Raw genomic sequence first — 26,009 nt, 5'->3', positions numbered from 1 at the left:
AAGCCTGATATTTAATCAACGGAGTCTGTAAAAGAGGGAGGTGAACTTCTTTATTATAATTGGAGGGTACACAATGAAGAGGATGTAATCACCAGTGCAATATAAGAGCCTTTTATTGTTGACACTGTGAGTTTCACAGATTACAGACTATCCCCAACTCAGAGGTACAAAGAGCTGTCACAACGACACAGAAGTGTTTCATTACTGTATCATATGGTTGCATTTTGGATTATCTTGTTAGTTTATGGTAAAACTGGTTTTAAAACGGGTTTAAAGTCAAACACATGATGCAAATACTGACATTGTGGTTTCAAGATGCTGATCAACAGTAATCTGGGACAACTTTCAGTAGTAACAATAGAAAAAGTTCTTTGGAATATACATCAACCTCCACCAGGAAGTGGGGGTGTTACAGAGATTAGCACATCCTGTTTTTTCAAACTCAATTTTGCTATTTGCTATTGAGAAAAGTGAAATCATCAACATAACCGCTCTTTTCTCTTTGGTATAATTGGCCACTAGCAGGCAAAAATTTGACATCATTATTTTTAAAGGTTGAAGCATTTGGTAGTATTTAGGTCTTCGTGACAAACTTAATTTAGGTGTTAGCAGATGTTTATGTTACTGTAAGGCAGGTTTTAGTCTGCAGTCACTGCTGCTGTTTTTAAAAAAAAGTCACCTTCTCCTCCATCATACCAGCACTGGGTGACGCAGACAATGGTCAACATCGACGCAGCGATATCTTGACTTTCAGTCCATGGTAAAGGTTAGGCTCCAGGGACGCAGTAGCATCTTTCTGCCTGATAGGTGCCTGTGTATTTCCAACTCCATTCCTCCCATTTCTAGCACTGGTTTTCTGTTGAGTTTGAAGCCTCAAAGAACAAGCCCAGATTACCCTAATGACACCATGGGGATTATTTTCTCGGATGTGAAAGGGCGCCTCTTGGGGAGCTGCAGGCTGAACTACAGGGGAACGTGTTCACCATGATGCACAGAATATGAAGAACATTTACATCCAATCCATCAATAATAAGAAAAGGCCTTGTCTATTTCAATATTTCACCCTATATAACCATAATGTAGCTTCAGCGACGGGTTGGAACAAGCACATAATGACCGTCAAGCACTGTACTATAGGATTATTATTTTTTAACTAACTACTTAAGAAAAAACATAAGGAAAATTCGGGGCCTTTAATAAATAAAAAAAAACTGAATAATATTACTAATGAAGACCTGGAACACAAGTACGCAGTTACTGAGACTTTACCTAAATATTAAATAAATCCTATAATACTCTCTTTGATGTTATTTCTGATATGTCTGAAACCAATCAACCAATCACATCATTAAAATCATTATAATACGACTTGTATGTGAGTGGTACCCGCACGCGAGTGAACTAGCAGTAATTGTGTTGTATCCATGGCTGTGAATGTAATATTCCTAAAAGTCAATATTGATATAGCAACTGGCGTTTGCAGAGGTATGTTTATTGCGTGCCTGTGAGATTACAATGTCGTAAAGATGTTCCATAATCGCAACTATGCGCTCTGAAGGGAGACCTCCGTGAGCGGCCGATGTGCCCTGGCTGCTGCGGTGTCAGGCGCTGCAGCCTGCAGGGGGCGCCAGAGCTCTGCATTTGCGCCTGACAATGGCACGAGCCGGTGAGTCCTCAATGTTCGTGCCATCCTCCAAACCATCCTCCGCTCGCCGGTGCGCTCTCCTTCTGCTCCGACATTACCGTCTCTTTCTTCTTCTTATTGCTATCATTATTTCTTTACTCAGCCCCCCCCCCTATCCCTCCCTTCCGCGACCGTCCCGTCTCCCCGCTGTTCTCAGATCAGCTGCAGCGGACGGACCTGTGTCTGTATCTCCAGCTGTGTGGCTCCAGTCCCGCAGGCAGGGTCGGCCATGTTGTTGCGTGGGGGTTGATGCAAGTTTAGTAGTAGGAAGTGGAGGCTACAAAGAGGTGGAATACTTTAGGATCTCACTTTTTGGGGGGGGAAAAAAAAAAAAAAAAAAAAAAAATCACTGTCATGCCGCCGCTGGATTCGTCCTCTCTGACCTATCCGAACAATGACTGATTCCCCCACCAGCTCCGCCATCCTTACAGACTCGAACACTTGAGCTGCTTTGCTTTTAACTTCAGCACTAAAACCGGCCACAGTTCCTCTGCTGGATGGATGAAGTGAGGAGGAAGGCGGCTCGGTCCCGGCTGGAATAACTCGGATATTTTCTTGTTTTTTTTATTTTTTTTTTTCTTCCCCGGATCTGATTCAAGGGTGGGGGGTGGGGGGGGGGAGGAGGAAAAAAAGGAGAAAACACTCAAGAAGGACGCAGATTTGTGAAGGTAAAAGCACAAATTAAACTGGTCTTTGTCAGAGCTGCAGGATCAGATAAGGATGGGCCGAATCGCAGCAGCTGCTCGCCTGTCTGACCTGTCATCAACAAAGGAATGCATATTGTCATATAAACATATATCTGTCTGTAGGTTGTAGTTTGTACTGGAATCCTCCCTGCAAACCAGGAGCTATAGAGAATTGATTAACTCATTTATATAAAGATAAAAATACCTGACTGCGGGAGCATGTGCTTTGAGTCCCAGTGGAATATGAGTGTAACCATATCAGATGGTAGATAAATACTTTAAAGTAGCACAAGGTCATTATACCACAGATACATTTGGTGTACTACCATTACAGTGATTTTAAAATGTTGAATAGTTCAATGGTTTAATTATCATAAAGGTAAAGCTTAACTTGTCAATGAAGGACTAGGTCGTGAAAGAAAAGGTTAAAATAGATCTAATTGTTATTATCTGGCATTTTTATAAAATCTTATTTTTAAAAAAACCCCCTCAGTTTTCATCTATTCTGACCGCTTTTACAAATGTTTGCCCACTTCTTGTTTTGATTTTAAAAACAATCCAGCTGTCTTCAATGAGACCCAGACACAAGAGGCACGAGTGCCACCTCATCGTTTCTGATATCTAACCCTGTCTTTGACTCATGCTGATTCAGATTATTCTGAGATCTGTATCAGGCTGATGAAGCAGAGGAGAAGGAGGATGAGGAGGAGGAGGTTTGGGCCCTTTTGGGGATGCTGTCAGTTTTGCTCGGTCTGAATTCAAACTTACTGAGGAAGCAGCTGAGTCACACTTTCTGTGTGTTCCTCACTCTGTGCTGTGGCTTTATTATTCTCATACTGTAGTTCCACCGGTCCATTTCCACTTTGGGGGCAGGGACTAGGGAATTGTCCCCAATACCCAGACAGTTTTTTTGAAGCCGGCTCTAAGTAAACTCACTGACTGTCACACTTAAAGTGACAGGATAATACGTCACGTAAAGGATATGGATTATCCCAAACAGCTCTGTGCTTTTTGCACAGCTGTGACTGAATCACTGCCGGTTTTAAATCCATATAAGGGCTGGTGAACATGGAGTGAAGGAAGTTAAAGAGGAACAACGACATTTCTGATGTATACGTTATTAAAACAAAACATCACTGCACAGACAACGAGTGGACAGTGACTTTGTTGACTCAAAGTTAGTTAGTTATGGTATTTATTGTGTCATGCGAAGAAAAGTGCCCAGCCCACATGGACTGATAAGACACCAGAAAAAACTGCAGTTCTTACGTTACATTGCAAACTAAGAACGTTGTCTCCTGTCCCGGTCTCTACAAATAAAATCAGCCACACAAAAGATTTCCCTCATAAAACATAGCTGTCTTATAATCATCCGGAAGAAGTCATCACATAACATAACAAGCTGCATACACATAAGGCGTTTTGCATGACTTTCTGCCCTCCAGCAATGGTTGAAATTCTTGTTCACATAGCTTACCAATACGAGGTTATAAATTATAGGGTTATAGATTCATTTAAACATGATGGCATAGTGCATCATTTTATGGCTCCACAAACAGGGATGCATGATCCAATTTTTTCTTTCCCAATACCTCGACTAAGGATATCTGCCAATACTGTGTACCAATCCGATACCAGTTTTATTTTATTTACGAATTTAAAATTAGCATACCCCACTGGGTGGAACCGATTGAAATATTTTTTATGTAACGTGTCATGAGGCAAGGGACTGCTGAATATATGTAACTGCACATGGCAACAAAAATTTTTCAAAATGCATAGACAAAGAAACTATAGAAATAGTCGTGGTGTCGCAAATTAAGGTTTCCTGTCTTATTTGCAGCTTTAGTAAAGAGCAGTGAAAGTTTATTGCAGCTGACTAAATAAAATGGATAGCATTTTCCTGAGAGAGGCATTCTTTTCCCCCTCATAAACTGCTGTCAGAGACACTTTGAGCAAGGCAGCAAAACCCTAACTATTGAAGAAGCTCTATAAAAGGTGGTTTCACTGGGAGGTTCCCAGATCTGAGCGTACAGTCACCAGCTGTAGAGTCACCAGCTGTATACCAATCAGTCCTCAGCTGTGTACTAATATTTGAAAAACGTGAGCAAAACAAAGAAAGGAGCAGTCTGTATTCGTACCATTATATCCAATGTCTTAATGTGTTGTGTGTTCGAACATCTGTCTATACAAGAAAACTCCACAGTGTCTCCTCTGTTCTATTACAGTGTAATAGATTATCGCCTCAACTCTAACTCTGGAGTCAAAAACTACTGAAAACAGCTGCAAAATCTTGAAAGAGTCACATTTTAGTGAGTAGATTTTGCCAGAGAAAACAGCCTAACCCAGGCTATCACATGGGGTTTACAGTCACTCTATTAGATGCTGACACTTCAAACACCCAACCCAGTTATGTGCTGACAAATGGATGATTGTAGACACACTCAGATTCCCAAAATAGCTCACGTTTACCCAGTACTCAGGTGCCAGTATTCATGTATTCCCATAAGAGCTGTTATTCTAGAAAATGTGTGATGTCTGTTCTCTAGCAGCACAATAACTGACACAAGTACAACCATAAACTGTTCACTGAGGTTTAGTGTAGAGCTTTTTTTATACATGGTCTTGTCAAGTTGAGTAAAATAAGTGGAGTCATATGAACTTGAAAATCCAAGACAGCTTTTTCCTCTCGACTAAAGTATTGATGGTAAAGAGAGCTGTGGAATTAGGCTGCTGTATTTTGAATAGAAACAGTCAAGCACTCTCAAGTATCTGCATTAGTTTCCAAGAAAGCTCTTCAGGCTGTATTTAGTATTTCTCAAATCGAACTCTGTTACAAGTCTTTTCTTGCCCTCAATCTGTTGTGAGCCTCCGGGTCAGTTTACATGGAGTTTTTCCTGCAACAGAACCCCACGCCCAGTACAGGGTAAATCTCATTATGAACCTTTTATTGAAGTTTCTCTTGACGCTCTGAGGCTTTACATTGTCACGTGACGTTTCTCAACATCCAAATTTAACCCTTTGCCAGCAGAGGAATTTGGTTGATGTTGGCAGGCAGCATTTGTTGCAGACATGAAGCCCAGTAAAGCTTCATATCTGCAGCCGCAGCGTCAGCCGCCAACAGCTGTCCAAGGAGACACTGGGCAGGGTTTCACCCTTCCATCCTCACTGGCTGATGTATGGAAGACCTCCACAATCGTACTACCCCTCAGCTCAGCTGTCCGAATCCTAGCCAGCCAAATGTGAACTTCATTAGACTCTGGATAATCTAAACCACAGGGGGGCGGAGGCTCTTTGATCCAGTCAGAAGCTAAAAAGACTAAAATATATTTCAGAATCATAGGTTTAGTTCATAATGCATGCTAAATGAAATGAGCTAAAATAGCGCTTTACAGTTTTATGTATAAAAAAGGAGGATTTGAAATACATCTGTTCAGTCAGATTGCAAGTTATGGATAAGATAACACACGGTGTATACTTCACCATCATATCTTGTGCTGGAATCAAAACTTTATCCATGTAATTCCATCAGTGTTAACAAAAACGTTGTACTTTCTTAATGTCCTCTAGGCCAAAACCTGAAAAAAATAGGTTTTGCCCTGATAATTATTTTCATTATTGACTGATCTGTTGATGATCAAGTCTCGTTTAACCTTTGAAATGTTGTTTTTTTTTCATCTTAACAGTCAAACAATCACAAAGTATTAATTTTGAAGTGATATAAAACAGAAAAAGCAGCTAATCAAAACAAAATTTTGTACAGACAATCATGGTTCCCAGAGGATGAAGCCCCATTACTTTTGTTATACTCTTAGTTTTCCTCTTGCGCCAACATGAAGTCAACCTCAGCTATAGCTCTGTGTATATTGCCAATTGGCATGTGTTAGCATTCTAACAAAAAAATTAAAATGGTGAACATGAAAAAATGTACCTGTTAATTAACAGCATGTTGATTTGTCTTTGCAGCCTCACAGCAACTTTGTCATCCTGAGCGTGTTAGCATGCGGACGTTAGCATTTAGCTTGAACCACGACTGTGCCTAAATCCAGCCTCATAGAGTTGCTAGCAATGATTGATCCGCTGATTAATACTGTTGATTAACCCTTTAAAATTCTCGTGTTGTCCAACTAACAATCCAAAAGCCAACCATATTCAGTTCAAAATTATATAAGACAAAAAACATGGCAAATGCTCACATTTGAGAAGCTGGAAATAGCGGCTGATAAATGACAGTTAAAATCAAGATTGTTGTTAATAAATTTTCAGTGGATCGACAAATAGAATAATCAACTAATTATGTATTCTTCGGAAGTGAGCATTCATAAGGTATTGTTATAGTTATCTGCTTGTTTCTGACCACCAGGACTGTAAATGCAGATAACACCGTCCTCAAATAATCCTTTACTTTCAGGTTGCTCATCTAAACTTTGTCTCTGCAGCCTTCTTTAAAAGTTTGAACCGTGGCCACTGCAAGCACCCAAACGTTTCCACTGTTCTAGTAATCAGAGAGTACGAGGGAGAAAAAAAACTGAGCTCTCATTTGTCTCATCAGCATTTTGTGAAGCCATGTGTGGAATTCTCACATTGTGGTATCGAGTGGGGGAAGGAAACTGCGGGCAGGTCGTTGATAAGAAGGGTGCAGGTTCGAATTATAAATGTAACTCAAGAATACGAAAAGTTTTGATTTCATAGCTGTAGAACAGAGAGATGGTTTGAACAGCTTTAGTAAATGCTTTTCTCCCACAGCTGATGGTGGAAGCTGATTCAATGTGGTTCACTTTTGGTTTAGTACGCACTGCTCTCTCCAAGCCTCTGTTAAACAGTTCACATAGCTATGCACTGGCTGAAACATATGTGCCAACATAAATAAAGTTGACAATTGAGAATCAAACAAAGACGCTAAAACTTGTAGAAGTAAGAGCATGAGAGGAGAGGATCCCTCTAAAATAGTCCATGAAACTGCGTATGTTCTAGGTGAAAACAAACAGGGACAAAAGATCAAGGGTCACAAGAAACCTCAAATGTTCACTGAGGACTTGGTCCCTCAGGGGAACATCTGGATCCTGCTCCGATGTAAACAAATAAATTTAATTTTTCGTTTATTATGTATTTCCTGTAATACTTTTGTACTTCTGGGCTGTTGCTAGCCCTCTTGCAAGAAATGGGCTTTGGCTATATTGACTATGTTGGAGGCTTTCATAATGCATAACAAAAAAATTCAACTTATTTTAGAAAACTCCAAAGTAGAGCTGCAACAATTAGTCCATTACTCGATCAGTCGGTTGACAGAAAATTAATCAGAAATTATTTTTATAATTGAATAACCCTTTTTGGCATTTTTTAAGAAAAGGGCCAAAAATTAGCTGTTTCAGGCTCCTTGAGTGTGAGATTTTGATGCTTTTCTTTGTCAAGCACGAGAGTAAACTGAATATCTTTGGGTTTTGGACTGTGGTATGGAGAAAATTAAGCATTTGATAATAAGGCTGGTCTGTGGGCAGTTATAACAGGCCTTTCAGTTAGTTTCAGCGCTAGTCCAAAGGCTTTCAAGTACTCATATTAAAGCATAAATTTCCCTGTCGTAGCTTACTTTGTGTTAACCAGATCTTGCCAAGTCAAAAAAATAATCATCCTTTTCAGAATGTCCCTGAGCTGCCCTGTGTTTGTTTTCTCCTTTTAGCTACTAGGTGCCCAAGTTATCATGTTTCAACCAGGTGTCAGCAAGTAGTTGCCCTGCTGAAGAGTCCTTGGGCAAGACCCTGAATCCCTACCAGCTATCAGCTCTACGGTAGCTTTCCGGGCAATCTGTCCTCCCCGGAGGAGGAATATTAAACAAAGATAAAGTGCAGTCTGTGGCACATAAAACTATAGAGACTGAAAACATTTTCAAGGTTTTTGTGTCCTTATTACAAATACTCATGTGTTCATTTTTCATTTTTCTGTAGTTTACAATAAAGAACAGGCTTCTGTTGACACTAAATAAGTCTTACAAATACTAGCAAAAAGAATATTTGGCTGATAAATGTTTGCCTTTACCAGATCATTTTCCTGTACCAAAGTCTGTACCAAATTACAATCATTTGATTGAAACGTCATGCCTAATTTTTAAATTTAACATTTCTTTCCAAATCAGATAGAGGAAGAAGCTTCTTTATATACATGTGTGTTTGTATCTTGTGCCTTTATAGCTCTAACTGGTGGAACTGGGAGTCCTCTTGTGTTTGCATGCAATGGGCTGTTGTAGGTCAAGTTATCTTCCTGGGGGCAGTGGATGGGATGTTGTCAGCAATTAGAATAACTTACTATAAATAGCAATAAGGCAGATTTTCCCTGTGGTTTCATGGCTTTGTAGTTCAGGAATGATCTTGTGTTAAGGCTTGGATAGAAAAGTCATTGAGACATGTTGACATTTAGGATCCACTGCGGCAAAGTCTGGCTGAACAGTTTTTGAATTATTTTGCTTATAAATTGAGGTGTAATCTTTCCTGTGATTGTGGATTGTTTTTTCAGACTCTTTCCATTATGACTGCTTGCCTTTTATGCCCTCACATGCCCCCCCAAACACATATTATTTTTGTAGCGTCATTTTTCACCTCATCCAGGCTTCATTGCATTCTCACTTTGGTGGTGCGATCTGCTCTGTAGACAGAGCCCATGGTGTCATTATCTGATGGCCGGCTGATTTAAGCGATATGGCACTGATGGATGGCTGGCTGAGCTGATTCAGTGGCTCTGGGCAAAGCAAGTCTTCATCATACTATCACAGCCAAGAGTCCTTAAGAGCCCTCCAACAGAGATACTGTCAGCTCTGAAACTCTGCTCAATGTTTGTGCTTTCCACGAGACAAGTATTGAAGGTCACTACAGGCCAAAATGACCATGTGCAGTTGGAGCCAGGGGTCGGCAATGTTTCAGCTCCAGGCCCAGGTGGTCACTCCTTTTTTGCTTTCTGTTGTTATCCTCTTAGGGCAAATCCTCCTAGTGGTTCAAGCCGGTAAAGCTGGCACTGTTTGCTTGGTTGCACCCCACCCCCCACAGCCTTATTCAACCAAACTGCTGTCTCCCTCTCTGTTTCTCTCTCTATATGCAGTGACTCTAAATCATTTTTTTAAATTCCCACACAGCCACCAGTGGGAATTTTATCTGAATTATTCTTTTGCTCCGCGGTGCGCTACGTATCACTGTGGATGTGGTAGGAATCATGAGACATAGATATTGTGTTTTATGGGTATAAAAAGTAATGATTTGTCATAGGTAATACACATTTAATATTTCTTCAGAAGAATCTATTTCACTTATGCAGTAGAGTGCTGTTTTAGCTCAGCTATGAATAAAGATAGTGGACCATATATCATATTTCTTTTTACTGTCTGTAGAAATATGACAAAGGAACAGGTGTGTCTATACGCACACTTGAGGCTGACAGATAAGCTATGCACCATTTTTTCTCTCGAATAGGAGTTTCTTTGCATTTACTGTATAACGCTGGCTAAAACCTATAATGTAAAAAGTCTGTTCTTGCTAATGCTACCATTAACCCATATTAGGGTTGCTACAACTTGTAACTTTAATAATTTGTAAACCATTTTTTAATTGTTTAATTAATTGAATGTTCCTTTAATCGGATTGACATACATTGACTATGCTAACATGTGGATGTTTAGCAGATATAACGTTCACCATCTTAGTTTTGCGTGTTAGCATGCCAACATTTTCTAATTTGCACTAAACGCAAAGTAAAGCTCAGGCCGATGAATGTCCTATTTGGTCATAATCAAAATACTGGACAGTTTGCAATTGAGACCCAGTGATGGTGCTAGACGAAAGGTTAAGGGATCACCAAAGTTATTGCAATTATCCCTGAGGGACCTTGAAAATTTGTAGCATAAAATAATTTCTGGCAATTGATACACTAATTGTTGCAATATTTAAATGTGGACCAAAGTGGTGGGCCAATCGTCAGACCGACATTGCCATCCCTAGAGCCACAGCACTATCGGACAAATCTTGCCCTTAGTAAAGCTTTAACTGACAAATATTAGGTATTTTTACAGTGTAAATGACTAAAAGTATTGTTTTTTATATAACTATTTTGGGGGAATCTTTATACCTAAATTGGATAGCAAAATTATTAAGAAGCTTTCTTGCACAATATAAATAAATAAAATGACTGTACAGTAAAGTAGTGCTTTATTTTGTCACCTATAGACTTGAATTCTCTTTAAAAAGCGCCATAAGTTCAACTTAGTATTTGTGCATTTGTGATAATTTTGGAAGAGTGATGTCACTTTTATGAAACATCTGATGCCCCATTTTTCGAAGGGAAAATTATATTCAGTTTTGAAGTGAAAATATTCCTGGGACACTGGCCAGTGTTTTATAGCATGGTAAGTTCACTGCTGACCCGACAAGGTGGGCTCTCATCTGTCTGATGTTGAGATACAAGCCCGCCATCGTTGACCAAGACACTGAGTGAAGCCCTCTGCTTTCCTTGACACTGGTTTTGTCTCAAGGTTAAAGGAAAGGTTTGCTCGGAAACTGAAAGTCTTTTTTCCATGCCAACATTCTCAAAATATTGGCTGTAGATGTAACATCTGAGATAAGGTTTATTGGCGAGTTCCTTAGAAGGGATTTTTAAGAAATCCTTTTCATTTTGGCCCATCTCCAGTGACAAACCACTTATAAAATGGATTGTAGAGTACGACCAGTGCTCAGCACGAGCTGTAACCTGCAATTTAACCGGTTGTACAGTTTTATTTGAGCAAAGTGTGTTAGTCTGAATCTTTGGAAGGCTTCTGTGGTTTGTCCCCATTTTCTTGATTTCCTTGGCAGTTCAGCTGGAGAACTCAATGAACTCTCGATTACACCCCTCCCTCTCTGATGAGGAAAAAATCCCTCCCACCTCCCAACATCAAGGCCACTGTTCCAGAATCAGTGAAAGATGTATTACTGCTCCAGCAGATCCTCTACCCTTTTGATTGTAGCCTGTAACTCGGTAAACTGCTGCCTTTGTCACCCGTCACCAACTGTGCCACAATGCTGCTCAGTAGCACCAGCTTTTGTTCTGCTTTCATACTCGACACTCAACATACTGCTCTGAATAAAATCTTCTATTTCACTTCAGTCCTCTATTGTTTTATTGTCTTGTAATGTGTCAGCGCCTATCAACCAAGTCCCCCTCCTCAAGCAGCCGCTGTTATTGGCAAATGAAACCGTTCTGATCTCCCCGAGCTGAGACTTCTTTACGAGCGTGTCTGATTGACTCCACATTTTCTGGGCCTTCACCTCACAAAAGAATGCCTCTGTGAATCTGGCCAAATTATGTTAGAAGAAGGAATGACAACCATGCAGATGGAGACACACCAATGTTTTAAATATTTTAGCTTGGCCAGGCTGGGAGATGGATGGATTATGAGACAATAGGCCCCTGGGCACAAACATGTAAAAGGCCCCCTTACCAATTCTGTATAGGAGCAAGACAGCTAAACTACAAAAAACACCCGACTACAAACAGTGCAGTGATGGTGTAGGTAGTCATTTTGTGTTTCTTTAGTAAAATTTTGCAGAACTCTCAGACTCAGAGCCACAAAAATGAGTCAGAGATGTTTGTAGTTATTGTGTGTCTTTGTAGTCATGTTGCATCATTTTGTGGTTGTTTTTCATGTCTTTGGCTCTGTTTGTAGAGTTTGAGTCTCTTTGTAGTAATTGTGTAACTCATTGTGGTCATTTTGAGTCTCTGTGTGCTCATTTTGCATCTCTTTGTGGTCATTTTGTGTCCTTGCAGTTTTGCATCTGTTTGTAGTTGTGCTTCTGTTTGTAGTTGTTTTGGGACTGTGGTTTTTTTGTGTCTCTATAGTTGTTTTGAGGCTCTGTAGTTTGTGGTCATTTTGTGTCTCTTGTCATAGTTTTGCATCTGTATGTATGTCATTTGTATGTAAACTTTAAGATTCTCTTCATCAACAACAATTACGTAATAGATCACGATAATATAAACTGATAAATGCATTTTTATCTCTCCGTTTTGCTCAAAACATGTATACAATTGAATCTACATGGCCATGTTTCACTTGTGAGTGAGTAAAAGTGGATTTAACATTTAACCATTTGTCCCAGTTACCACATGGCTTATAGTCTTAGCGGTTGCAGCAATAACAACGAAATGATTCACATGATAATATCAGGTCATTAAATTTTGATTTCATAACGCATGTTCCAGCGCCTAGAGGCCTTATATTGCAGTTGTTAATCCTGCAACTCCCCTGGCCCGTCGCTTTATTTTGCATGATAACGGCCAGTGATGAGCTGGATGCTGTTTTTATATTCTTCAATCTGCTGGCATTAAATTTGAAAGCTTTGTGTTGTGTCTGTCCAGGTAGGGCGAGACGATGGGCTGCATTAAGAGCAAAGAGGACAAAGGCCCGACAATGAAGTATCAGCCTGAGAATTCCCTGGTGTCAGACCCCCACGCCGCTGCCACCACGCCTCATGTAGGCCATTACGGGCCGGATCCCACCCAGCTGCAGCAGAATCAGCCTCCAACATCCACATCTGGCTCTGTGGCTGCAAATTTTAACCACACCCTCACACCGTTTGGCGGATCCTCATCTGCCATAACTCCCTTTGGAGGGATGTCGTCCTCCTTCTCTGGTCCTGTGTCCAACTCATTCTCTGGTGCTGTCTCAAGTGAGTAGTGTCTTGTGTTTTTTCATGTTTTAGCACATTTGCTTTATTGCTGACCACATCTTTTAAAGTGTACCATTGGGTTTTAGTTTTTGAATATATTATTCTTATCTTCCAGGCAACCCCTTATAATCTTTCTATGCTTCGATCCATTTTCTGTGGTGGTATTTCCATAATACCATATGGCATGCAATCTTTAATACCATATTTTTTATATGGTATTAAAATTAAGTTGTGGAGACTTGACTTGTTGCAGATGGATAATCCGTCACGTTATTCATCATTTTTAGACACGCTACCAGCATGGCTTTAGGGATGACAATCTGCTGGTCCCCAGGGAATTAATCCCATTGACTTTGGTGATCCTGTTATACTGGTATCGAAAAGATGGTTAACATATTTGTTTTTCAGTGATTTCTCGACAACTGTTGAATGTGATTACGAAAATGTTAGCATGTTATGTTTGAAGCAAAGTAACGCCTCATGGTCTGCTAGCATGGCTTCAGACTCATTGTTTCATCAAAGTTTTGTCATATTTGTTGTGTGGTGCCTTTTCTGTACTTACAGCTGCATAGCCTAAAGTGACCAGATTTCTGAAATGAAAACCGGGGACATTTTTAGTACGGCAGCCAATATATCATTAAAATATCCAATGTTTTTATCTATGAAATAAAAAAGGGGGAAATTTCCAGTTTCATGTCTTTGATCAGGATAACTGTTGTACTATAATAAACTCTGGTGAAGGCCGACTGATCAAAGTGGGTACTAACCAAGTAACTTTGTAAACAGTGTCAGAAAATCATACAGTAGACTACCATGGTGAGTGAAGCTGTGGTAAACTATTGAACACTCAATAGAGAAAATGGCCTTTATATAATATAATAATAAATAATAGACTGTTAGATAAAATACTGTAACAGATTCCCATTGCTTGCCTCATTTTTGTATTAATTGTTGAGAATAATAAATTGTCAGGCTCCATAATAATTTCTTTACCTGTCTCCTTCACTCTTCTTCCTATTCAGTCTGACTCTTCTTTCTCTCTACTCTATCTACAGGGATTAAAGCAAGAAAAAAAATCTTCTGACTGAATTCTTTTCTCAGGCCAGGTCATATCAACAATTTGATGTAACTTGTTTCAGCCCTTGATGCCTGCCAAACAAATAGCATGTTAAATATGTTAAATTAAAAGTTATGCACTATATTTGTGGATCGCATGGTAGCCTAACTTCCAAATAGATAGTATGCCTACGATGTACCACCGGGATTCTAACCCTGGGTTACTTCCTAGATTGTGGTAATGTTGTGGATTCATTTGCCACTTGCTAGTGTCTGGTCCAGTTTTACATGGCAGTTTTATCTAAAACTAGGCGAGCAAATGGTTAGTAGTAGGAGAAGAGTGATATGAAGCTGCCATGGTGACCAGCCAGCCCCTTCTGTTGGCCAAAACAAGCACAATGCAAGACATCTGCCCGTCTGCTCTGCTGCATGGTCTTTCTTTCCGGTCTGTTTTTAATTCACAGTAAAATACGGGGAAAAGTCCAGCCAGGGACAGGCCCACAAAAACAGGGACTGTCCCTGGAAAATGGGGACATCTGGTCACCCTGGCATGACCAAACTACAGTTAGGACAAAAATGTCAAAACTAAAAGAAGACATGATGTTAGCTGTGATGGATGACCTAAATCAAGCAAGTTTCTTGACCTTAGAGTTGATTTTTTTTCTTGTAGTGAACTGATTGGAAATCAGGCTGCCTGAAGCGCAGGAAATTCACATTCGAAGGTATACATCACTACAGTATGCTGAGACAATTGTCAGCCGTAATTTTAAGTATAAAGGATTTGTATTACAGAAAACAGTAAATGGGCTAAAACATGCAAACATACTAAACACTGACCTTAGCTTGGTCAGTATACTAATCCGACATGTCGATGTCACAGCTAATGCCAAGATCATTGTTATTTTAACTAGCTTTTCCTTGGTTGCTTTAACACAGGTCCTGCTACCAAATGTGATCACTCCAAAGGTGTCTGAGCATCTTACAGCGACCCTGAGAGCAAAGACATGAGATTGAGATTGAACCCTCCTGTTTAGGTGGGATTTAGGTTGTAATCCTCCTCCATGTTGGATTATCTGCTCTCAGAGTGGGGGAAAGGTGGTATTGCTGTGGTATTTGCTTTCTGCAGGAGATAATGGGATTATTGTTGACAGCATTGTTGTCAGTGGTGGGCATATGAATGTCGTCTGTCTGGGCATATTGCTGCACATTAGGCAGAATGGGGCACGGGACAGAAAGATGAGTTGACTTACACTATAATTTACTGAACTATACGTGTTTAATTTGAGCTCTTGTGCCAGTAAGATACTTAATACTTAAGTATACCTGATGGGATCTAGATTATGACAGTTATGGAGACAGTCCTTATTGATATACTGACTCTTCTTTGGCTTGTGTCTGAATGTCAATGTCCATCTAAGGGGAGTCTAGTCACAAAGTCTAGTCACACGTCATATTTCAGTGCAGGAGAAGTATTTGTATTATAAAACCACAAGCCAAAGAAAATAAAAACAGTATGAGCTGTCAGACCTTGTTAAAGTAGATTTATCTCCTTAAATTGGTCTTTTAAAATTCACACACACAAAGAAACCTGCTGCTTCCTGATTTAGTCACTCTACCAGAATGTTGCCATAATGTCCTGTAACTGCATCATTGCCTGCTATTGTGTGTACAGTTATTTATTCATTTGTGCGTCTGATCTTGTGTTTTAGGTGGTGTTACTTTCTTTGTGGCCTTGTACGACTATGAAGCCAGAACATCAGATGATCTTACGTTTAAAAAGGGAGATCGCTTCCAGATCATCAACAATACGTAAGAATCTCTCTAGTTTCTTTCTGAGTTCATGGGACATTTATTTGAATATGTTTCCGTACAAGTAGTGCAGTGATTACGAGATGCCTTTCTTCCGAGCAGTAAGGCCCAGCAGCACCTGTTCAGTGTGTATCTGCCTTCATGAATGAGTTTGATTACTACTTGTTTCCTGATGCCGCACAACACTGTGGACCTTTTTGCTCAGGCAGAGATGTCGCCTGAGGTTATAGCATTATAATGTAAAGTAGATGGTATATAGTAAATGCACGTTTTATTATATGTCTTTATTTAAACTCGTACAAAATAATTGAAGGTTGGCCCTCATTTACAATGATGTTGAGTAAAAGTTTAAAATGACTTAAAAAGATACAAAATAATAAAAGATAAGAAGATAAGAAGTTAGAAGCGACGCTAGAATTTTAGCTGAACAGGATAATTTGGATATTGGTCTATAGCTATTTGGATCACTCGTTTCTCCCCACTCATGCAAGGGGACGACATGAGCAGTTTTCCAAGCTGTGGGAACAACACCAGTAGAAATAGAAAGGTTAAAAATGTCAGTTATGTGCTCAGCAATTAGTACAACAGAAAGACAAAGAAAAAAAGGGATCCAAATTTACCTCACCAGTAGATTTCTTAGGATCACTGGCTTGAAGAGTCTTAAGAAATACGCTTAGAGAGACAAGATCAAGAGTAAACTGAAGTAGCTACATAATCGTGATTAATAAGATATGGTAAATGTTAGAAGGAGGGGATCCACTATCCTCATCGTCAAGAACGTGACCAGCTGCTGCAAACTGTCTATTACAGGCAGAACAGCTCTCAATATGATCATGTACTAAGCAGACATCAAACTTAAGATGAGTTGGCAGGGCATCTTTTTTATACTCTGTTTTTTTTTTTTTAAAGTGCTTACTCAAAAAAGAGAGGAATGTTTTTGAAATAAAATGAAATAAAGCTAATTCAACATAGGGAATTCTAGATGTAAGATGTTCGTGACGAGGTTTTCTTCAGGTGTGTATTCCTAATACATTTGCAATTGGACAATGATCACTAATCCCTAAAGACGGTTTTAAAGACAATTCAACATTTTTAAAAAATGAGATTTAAAGTTCAAACCTTTTCCATAAGCCACAAAGGTTTATAGAGTGTGTATAATTTTACACAAGGCTGACCCGTAAATTATTCACCATTAACTACCTCTAATAGATTTTCTTCCTCAGTATCAACCATACTAGGATGTACAAGTACCAGCCCTTGGTTGACTGTTAAATGAACAAGTCATTCGTCTAATCTCTCATGTGTCATTGTCCTCCTGCAGAGAAGGAGACTGGTGGGAGGCTCGCTCCATCAACACGGGGAAGAAAGGCTACATCCCGAGCAATTATGTGGCCCCTGCTGACTCCATCCAGGCTGAAGAGTAAGGCCTTGTTGCTGCTTCATAGAACCTAATTACTCCATTTACAGCAACTGCACCGCCAGACTAATGGCACTGGCATGATCTCATCTCATATTGCTTGCATCAAAGCTCACAGTCCAACATCAACAGCCCCACAACCTTGAAGAAGCATCACAATGTGATTTTGATCTTCTAAGCCAAGACATGTAGTTAAAATGTTACTGGTAACCAATAGTAAGCTTCTCGATCCGCAGCTACCTTTCTTTCACGTGTTTTTGTAGGTGGTACTTTGGTAAAATGGGCCGCAAAGACGCTGAGAGGTTGCTGCTGAATACAGGGAACCATCGAGGAACTTTCTTGGTGCGAGAAAGTGAAACTACTAAAGGTGATGATTGCTTCTTTATAAAGTTATTTTATCTCATCCTAGAGCAAAAGTAGAAGTGCTAGCACCACTATGGCTCCATAGTAACGCTAGCTGAGGATCACGGGTGTGGTAGGATTTACAGTACAAGTCAGGCAAGCAAGCAAGCAAATTTTATTCATGTAGCACTTTTCAAAACAGAAGTTACAAAGTGCTGTACAGAAAGAGCAAAATTAGAAAGAGGGTCAAAACAGAGACAGAGAAGGCAGTGTAGACACAAGGCTAAGAGTCCACAGCAATGCTAGCAGCTTTGTCAGGCTGTACTTAGGCACAACAGGGCTTGGAGTTAAATGCTAATGTCAGCATGCTAACATGCTCACAATGACTAGATTAGCTTGCTAATGTTAGCAGGTATAATGTTTACCATGCTCACCATCTTGGTTTAGTGTGTTAGCATGCTAATATTTGCTAATCAGCACTAACCCCAGAGTACAGCTGAGTTTGATGGGAACGTAATTGGTTTTTCAAGTTCGATGACAAATTAATTAAATTTTAACTGGAGGATGGCGCTAAAACAAACATTCTGGGATCACCAATGTTTTTACAACTCCATCAAATTGTTGGGTTATTTCAGTGACCCTGAGTGGTGAACCAACACTGCCATCTTTAAGCAATTAAAACCAATTGTCATACAAAAAAAAGAAACAAACAAGGAGATTCCCATGTTTCTATGTTGAATATATGATGTCATTAAAAGAAAACTGTGAATTTACAGTGGTAAAATCATCCCACTTTGCCACTCTAAACTTCCATTCTTTATGCACCGCACAGTCGAATCACTGACACTTGTGTTTAGATGCATAAAGGACATAAATCTTGCCTCCTCCAGGTGCTTATTCTCTCTCCATACGAGACTGGGATGAAGCCAAAGGAGACAATGTGAAACATTACAAGATCCGCAAGCTTGACAACGGGGGATACTATATCACTACACGAGCACAGTTTGACACATTACAGAAGCTTGTCAAACACTATACAGGTATGTGGTGTGCATTTACTCTTTCTAACTTTTTCTCTCTCCTCTCATTCATTATTCATCACAATCTGTCATCACACCTCAAGGAATTATCCTGAAAATTACTCTCAGTCACACCTGTTGCTCTGTGCCACCATGCAGTTAACTGTGCTGCCTGCAATAACCTCCAGAGTTTTACCAAGGGGGGATGAATAGCCTTCAGTTTTAATAACAATTGATGGTGCATTTGTGATTTTGAGCCTCCCACCTTGTCTTCAGTCTGAGGAGGGTTGAGGTTAAATTGCTATAATCCCACTTCATTTCGGAGTGACTCTGGGGAGGGTTTTGGTGTGTTAAAAAGCCACTTAATCTCATTTATATTTCATCACAGTTAGTTTAAAAGCATCTCAATTCATCAACATTAATAGGAATGAATTGATGCATGAAAAAGACTGCAGTGTAAGTGCTGTATCAAGCTGGTTCAGAGACTTGTGCTGGGTGTAATGTAGTGTCTTGATAGCTCTCTCTCACTTTATCACAGAGCATGCCGATGGGCTTTGCCACAGGCTGACCACAGTTTGCCCCACGGTCAAGCCTCAGACCCAGGGACTTGCTAAAGATGCCTGGGAGATTCCTCGGGAGTCTCTGCGACTGGAGCTCAAACTGGGCCAGGGCTGCTTTGGAGAGGTCTGGATGGGTAAGAGCAAGACAGACAAGACACACAGGAACATGTTCAGGAAATGCTTTTTGGCATCATAGAATAACCTAGACTGAGAAATACAAAATCAGCCCAGATTTATTTAGGAAATGCAGACACCATGTGCATAAATCAAACACACACAAACACTCCGGAGTCGATATTTATTGTGTCTATTTTATTCCAAACTGGGGAATTATCCTCTTCCTGCAATAGCTTCCTCTGTTTGTTGTATCCTCTCCAGAGATCGTCTCAGTCAGGAGGACAGCTCCAGCCAATTTATTTGTTCCTGAACTGCGAGCTTATGTTTGCTCATCCCAGGGATATTTTTGCGAGAATGTCACACATGACAGCACATGTCACGAGCAATTACAAGTGCTAATTAATCTTATTGTCTTGCTCCCAGCTCATTAAAAACATTGATTACCACTGCGACCTACGGGCTCTTCTCTTCCCGTCTTTGTCTCTGCAGGCACATGGAATGGCACCACTAAGGTGGCCATAAAGACGCTGAAGCCAGGAACCATGTCGCCTGAGGCTTTCCTCCAAGAGGCTCAGATCATGAAGAAGCTCAGACACGACAAACTGGTGCCTCTCTATGCAGTGGTGTCTGAGGAACCCATCTACATTGTCACAGAGTACATGTCCAAAGGTGACCGCACGAACCTGAAACATACCTATCTGCAGTTTCTTTTTAATAGGTTTTTCTAATAAAAAAAAACTGCAGAATGGCATATTGGATTTGGGATTAGACAGTTTTCAAATAACCTCCAGCCCTAGAGAGTAACAAAACTCAGCTGTTTCCTGTCGCATGACACTGATGAGGTCTATTTTTAAAGAAAAGCAAAACAACATCAGCCCATAGACCTTTCAGGCACAAAACTAATCACGCGGCCTTTTCCTTTTTCTTCGGCACAGCAGTGATGTTAGATATATGTATACTGATTTCCTTAAAGGAATAATGGAAATTGTATGGACGTTTTAATATGCCATACAGATTGAAAGTCCTTGAAAGTTCCTCAAGGCCTGAAACGGAGATGGTTAATTGAAAACTGCGTTATTTTTGTGGGAGTCTTTCATAGCTTCAGTTGCAATGCATTTTTTTTTTTTTTTTTTTTTTTTTAGGGTTTCATGAGAAATTAGATGTATGTGTGTGTGAATATTAACTCTATGACATATGCCTCTGTGTGTGTGTGTGTGTGTGTGTGTGTGTGTGTGTGTGTGTGTGTGTGTGTGTGTGTGTGTGTGTGTGTGTGTGTGTGCGAATGCATGTATAAATGCCTGCAGTTTGTGATCTCATAGAGCAACTGCTGGAGTATTTTTCACAGTTCCTTTACTCTTCATGCTGAAAAATATTTCCTCTAATAGACACTAAATGTGAAATACTGAGTAGGTATCATCTTACCATACCAAATTAAAGTAAAGCTTAATGTAATATTCAGTTTAATTTCCTAACCAGTGATGGTAAGGATTGAGGGCTTAATTGAAATATTTAACATTTCATATACAAGTATATTGGTATGCAGCTCACTCACAGTCCCATCAGTTGCACAGTGTATCATGGCCGTCCTGCATTTATGCCTTCTCACTTTTGTTGTTTTTATAGGAAGCTTGCTTGACTTTCTCAAAGAAGGTGATGGCAAATTCTTGAAGCTTGTCTTGCTGGTGGACATGGCTGCAAAGGTGAGACGAACCACAGATACCTGCATTTTTTGTTTCACGAGTGCAGAATTTACATCAGTGAATCAAACTGTTAAGTTTAGAGCTCTATTTTTAAGCTTCAGATTTTAAAAAAAGAACAACAGCCTGGCGTAAACATGTCTTCCTCTCCCAGATTTGGCACACTTTGCTTTTGTTCTTTCACTTTTACTCTTCTTTTTATGTCTGACAAAGGGCTTGATGTTCAGAGTGTGAGAAGCTAAAAATTATTCACTGAGGCAGTGCTCATGAAATGCTGTCAAATTGTTTGTTTTTAGATCGCTGACGGCATGGCTTTCATCGAGAGGATGAACTACATCCACAGGGACCTGCGTGCTGCCAATATCCTCGTGGGCGACAACCTGGTGTGCAAGATCGCCGACTTTGGTCTGGCCAGGTTGATAGAGGACAATGAGTACACAGCCAGGCAAGGTTGGTACATACACACTCGCACACAGAAACACACACGGAGACAGTCTGAGTCACAGGTGGATGAGGTGTCAGGGTAGAAATGGATAGAGCAGCGACCTCACAGCTAGGACGACTCCCTGTTTTCTCTCCCATCATGGTGTATTAGGCTAATGGTGGAAACCAGATGCTCCTGTTCCCTCTGATTAGTTGCGCCTTTCACACACTGGGAGAATTCATCTCTCTGCTCTGGCTTTGAGATTAGTGTCTCTGAGATTTCTCTGTCCAGCTAACTACAATGGAGGTCTTTTGCCCTCATGTGTGCTATCTAGCGAGCCAAACATACTTCTAATAAAGGTTCTAGAAAAACATTTTTGAGCACCTTAGAGTTTCTACTGGAAGCAATTGTGAAACTGTAAAAACACTATTGGACAGCAAATAAAATTATAGTTCAATCAGAAAAATATGAGATACCATAAACAAGAGTTAGACCAGTGGTATTCTAACAAGACTATACTCTGCAGCCATGCTAATGGTTCTGCTACTTAGGCACCGTGGTGATTAAGCTAAATCCCAACATCGGTATGCTAACTGGTTTTGCGCACAATGGCATTGCTGATGTGCTGATGTTAGGCAGGTATAATGTTTACAATGTTCCCCATCTTAGTTTGGTGTTTTAGCATGCTAACATTTACTTATTAGCCCTGAAGTACAGCTGAGTTTTTAATGTTGTCAATTACAACTCTGCCATAATGTTCACACTTTCACTCATCATTTATACTTCAGTTAAAGGGAGACTATGTAACTTTTTTGAATAACTGTACCCACAAGTGACAATTAAGGGATAAGAGTAAATGCTAATATGTAGTGTCATGAAAAGTCATAAAATCAGCAAATTAACTCAGTAATGCCAGTTAAGTTTGAAGTATTTATCAAAAGTTTGCGAACATTGGCTAACATGAGCCACCTAAAGCTACTGCTCGTACCAGGCACTTAAAACCTCTGAGTGTATTAAGTTGAGCAAGGATGTGTTCTGTTGCTCATGAATTCAACTTTTGTAAGAAAAGATGTGATTTTTTTTCCCAAAAAGATCCAGTATCGCTTTAAAGTCTTTGAGATATCAAGACTTTTTTGTAGAGTGTATTGGCCAGTCTGTATGCACCACAGTCCCCCAAAATGATGGAATCTACAGGGAAAGAAAACTGATCTTCATGATGTAATTGTGGATCATTACAAGCCAGAAATGAACACATACGCCATCTATTGGGATAGCCTGACAACTTTCCTGTCCCGTCCATTACATCCAGGAGCCAAATTTCCTATTAAATGGACAGCCCCAGAGGCTGCGCTGTACGGCCGCTTCACCATCAAATCAGACGTCTGGTCCTTTGGAATCTTACTCACCGAGCTCGTCACTAAAGGCAGAGTGCCCTACCCAGGTGAATGACAGCGTCAACACACACACACACACACACACACACACACACACACAGAATGATACACGTGCTGGATGTGGGGGAAAAAAATCATGGCGTCAGAGGTTGGTGAATCATGGCATTAGTTGTCAGCTTTCCGTCTGCCAGTAGACGTCAAGCTGGCGTGTTTGTTAATGTCAGAGGATGAAGTAAAGCTGTCTGACATTGTCTGCGCTGGTTGTTTATGCCTCTGCAGGGCTAACGCTGACATCCAAATACACATTGATACCCTTACACACACACACACACACATATTTGAGATTAGATGAGACCATCTGTTGGGGAACGATCAGGAGATTGAACACCACTCTTTTTTTATAACCATCTGCCAGACTGATACGGCCCTGGGGGAGCAGTGCCAGCAGTGTTCTGCACTACTTTCGCACAGATCAACTTTATATCTCACGTAGTGCTGAAAAGATTCATAGATTAGTCCATTGACAGAAAATTACAAATGACAATATGATAATTGAATAAAGGAATAAGGAGTTAGGAATTAAGAATTAGCGTAAAAGTGATAACAGAGGGAAACAGCTAGCCTGGCTCCATCCAGAAGTAACAAAATCTGCCTACCAGCACCTCTTTTTGTTTAATCACAAAAAAACCGATTGTAAAAAGCAAAATTTTCTGGTTTTACAGATGGTTATGTGCCAGACTGTTTCTTGGTTGGTAGCAGTAACTTTCTGGAGTCTTAAGGATTTAATCAGTTTAACATGACATAAGATGTTACATGTAAATTTGTGTTGCAGCAATGGAGAGAGCCGGGCTAGTTGTTTCCCCCCATTGCCAGTCATTATGCTCAGCTAAGCTAACCATCTCCTGCCTGTAGCTTCATATTTGGTGTACAAACAAGAGAGTGGTATTATTCTTCTCATCTAATTCTCGACAGGATAGGAAATAAGTAATTTAAAAAGCGAAAAAAACAACCATTTATTGTTTTAAGCTTCTTAAATGTAAGACATTTTCCACTTTTCCCTGTGTTATATCTTTGTAAATGGAATATCTTTGGGTTTGAACTGTTGGTCAGAGAAAATCTACAATCTGAATATAGAAGACACTGTAGTGGGCATTTTTCTCTATTTTTTGTCATTTTATATACTAAAGAAAGTTATCATTAATTTCAACTGTAATCTGATCTCTTGCATGAAGGGTCTTGGTTTTATTGAAAATATATTAAACAGTCTATAGTTAGGAATATGATCCTGGCCCCTTTCTGTTAGGGATGGTGATGATTTTAGCAGTGCAGTCTGGATAACGTATTCATGAGTTTCCTTCTCTCATCACATAATTTCTTCTTTTTTGATTATGGAAACCTAAGCGTAAAAAAAAAAAAACGTATTCAATTAGAAGATCTAACAGCCATCTCCGCCTCCGTCCCATCTCCTCCTCAGGTATGGTGAACCGGGAGGTGCTGGAGCAGGTGGAGCGAGGCTACCGTATGCCCTGCCCCCAAGGGTGCCCCGAGTCGCTGCACGAGATGATGAAGCTCTGCTGGAAGAAGGAGCCGGACGAGAGGCCCACTTTCGAGTACCTCCAGTCGTTCCTGGAGGACTATTTCACCGCCACAGAGCCACAGTATCAGCCGGGAGAGAACCTATAGCCTGCCTGGACTGTGGAGTCCTGGGAGGAGACTTATTTAAAGACAGAGAGGGCAAGAGCTGAAAACTTTGATTCCATAGAAAGTTGACTGGAAACTGGGATGATAAGTCGCACAAACCACTACTTGCTCTACCTTTTCCTTATTTTTGGTTCTGCGTCCAGTGTCCACCAACATTTTGTTGTATTTTCACGTTTTCTGTTTTTATTCATGGTACTACACAAGTCTTAGCTGTGTCAATTTCTGATTTTTCGTGTGGATTCAGTCATCATGTATGAAATGGCAGACTTCATTTCAGTTATGTTTTACACACACAGCTCATGAACACAATACTGTGTCGCTGTGAAATAAGCTGTGGCAATGCCTGACAAAAGAAAAACGTATCATTGAGAGTAGCAGGCTTTTCAAGTGTTTTAATGTGGAGATCTCGCACTCCATTTTTGTCCGAAATGTAGTCTTTGTGGTAGATTAGTAAATTATGCGTCAAAATGATTAATTGTTGTGAGAGATAATATGTTAAACTGAGAGGGAGAAGCTCTCAGGGGCTTGATGGTCATTATCACAGTTCATTTGACAGTGATTATTTAAAAGCAAATCCCACACAGCTTAACTTTATTTACATTTCATCAGTTACAGTGCAATTTCTTTAGTTCTTACAAATGGGTGACTAGAGAGACTGACACCGTCTTATTCCTCTCTGGCAAATTAAAAAAATTTTTTTTAAAAAAATATGTTCCTTTAAGAATGTATTATTGCAAGAATTTATTCATATCATGTGGACGAGGTTTTATAGCTTCATTTGAAGTCTTTCCCTACTGTCCGTCATCATCCAGAAATATCTGCTTAGACTTTTTTCAGAACAATTTGTTGTGTAGTCTCACTGTGATGACTGTGAGACATGCTTGCATAAAACAACCTGTATAATTTGTCACTGGGTTTGGTTTTGCAGCAAAATAACAGTTAAGCAATGATGAAACTCGTAGACTTGTGGCTTCTTGCCAAGCTGTTATGACACTACACATATGAAATTGCTGCCAACCAGGCATACAGGAGGACTTTACTGGCTGCAGAACTATTTCTTGAAGGCGGAGAAATTGAAAAAAAAAAAAAAAAAGCCTACAAATAAGTTGGAAACAAGCGTCTTATCTTCCAAAGTGTGACTGCTGAAGAACTCTCAGAATCTCATGTTCATGTATCCATGGCGGCTCTGCAGAAACTATTTGTACGGCAGTGGTGACAGTTTTTTACAGTAATTTTCTCTTTGCATTTTGTTCCTGTATGGACTCACCAGGACAATATTATTATGGGATAACTGATGACTGCGCTTGTAAAGAAGGGCTTTGTATATTATTAAATTCTCATTTTATATTATTAATAAAATGGACAAGATTGCATATTATATTTGGGAGGGAGGGAGTGGGTGGAGACTCATCTTGGGAACTTGT

At 40.0% G+C, this 26,009-nt stretch overlaps 1 protein-coding gene across 1 annotated transcript; it reads left to right on the top strand.

Annotated features, from left to right (window-relative positions):
• The first annotated feature begins 2,305 nt into the window (after window positions 1–2,305).
• LOC120789848 (tyrosine-protein kinase yes-like) lies at window positions 2,306–25,955 on the top strand. The gene is made up of 12 exons (XM_040126916.1): window positions 2,306–2,352; window positions 12,739–13,049; window positions 15,815–15,914; window positions 17,236–17,334; window positions 17,595–17,698; window positions 18,564–18,713; window positions 19,231–19,386; window positions 19,859–20,038; window positions 20,993–21,069; window positions 21,363–21,516; window positions 22,800–22,931; window positions 24,359–25,955. Exons 2-12 carry the CDS (start codon window positions 12,752–12,754, stop codon window positions 24,565–24,567), a joined length of 1,659 nt encoding a protein of 552 aa, XP_039982850.1. The 5' UTR covers window positions 2,306–2,352; window positions 12,739–12,751; the 3' UTR covers window positions 24,568–25,955.
• The last annotated feature ends 54 nt before the right edge of the window (window positions 25,956–26,009 follow it).

This window comes from Xiphias gladius, chromosome 5 (assembly GCF_016859285.1).
Source record: "Xiphias gladius isolate SHS-SW01 ecotype Sanya breed wild chromosome 5, ASM1685928v1, whole genome shotgun sequence".
NCBI lineage: Eukaryota > Metazoa > Chordata > Actinopteri > Istiophoriformes > Xiphiidae > Xiphias > Xiphias gladius.
Note: the sequence above shows the minus strand (reverse complement) of the source record. Positions and strands in the feature narration are given on the sequence as shown.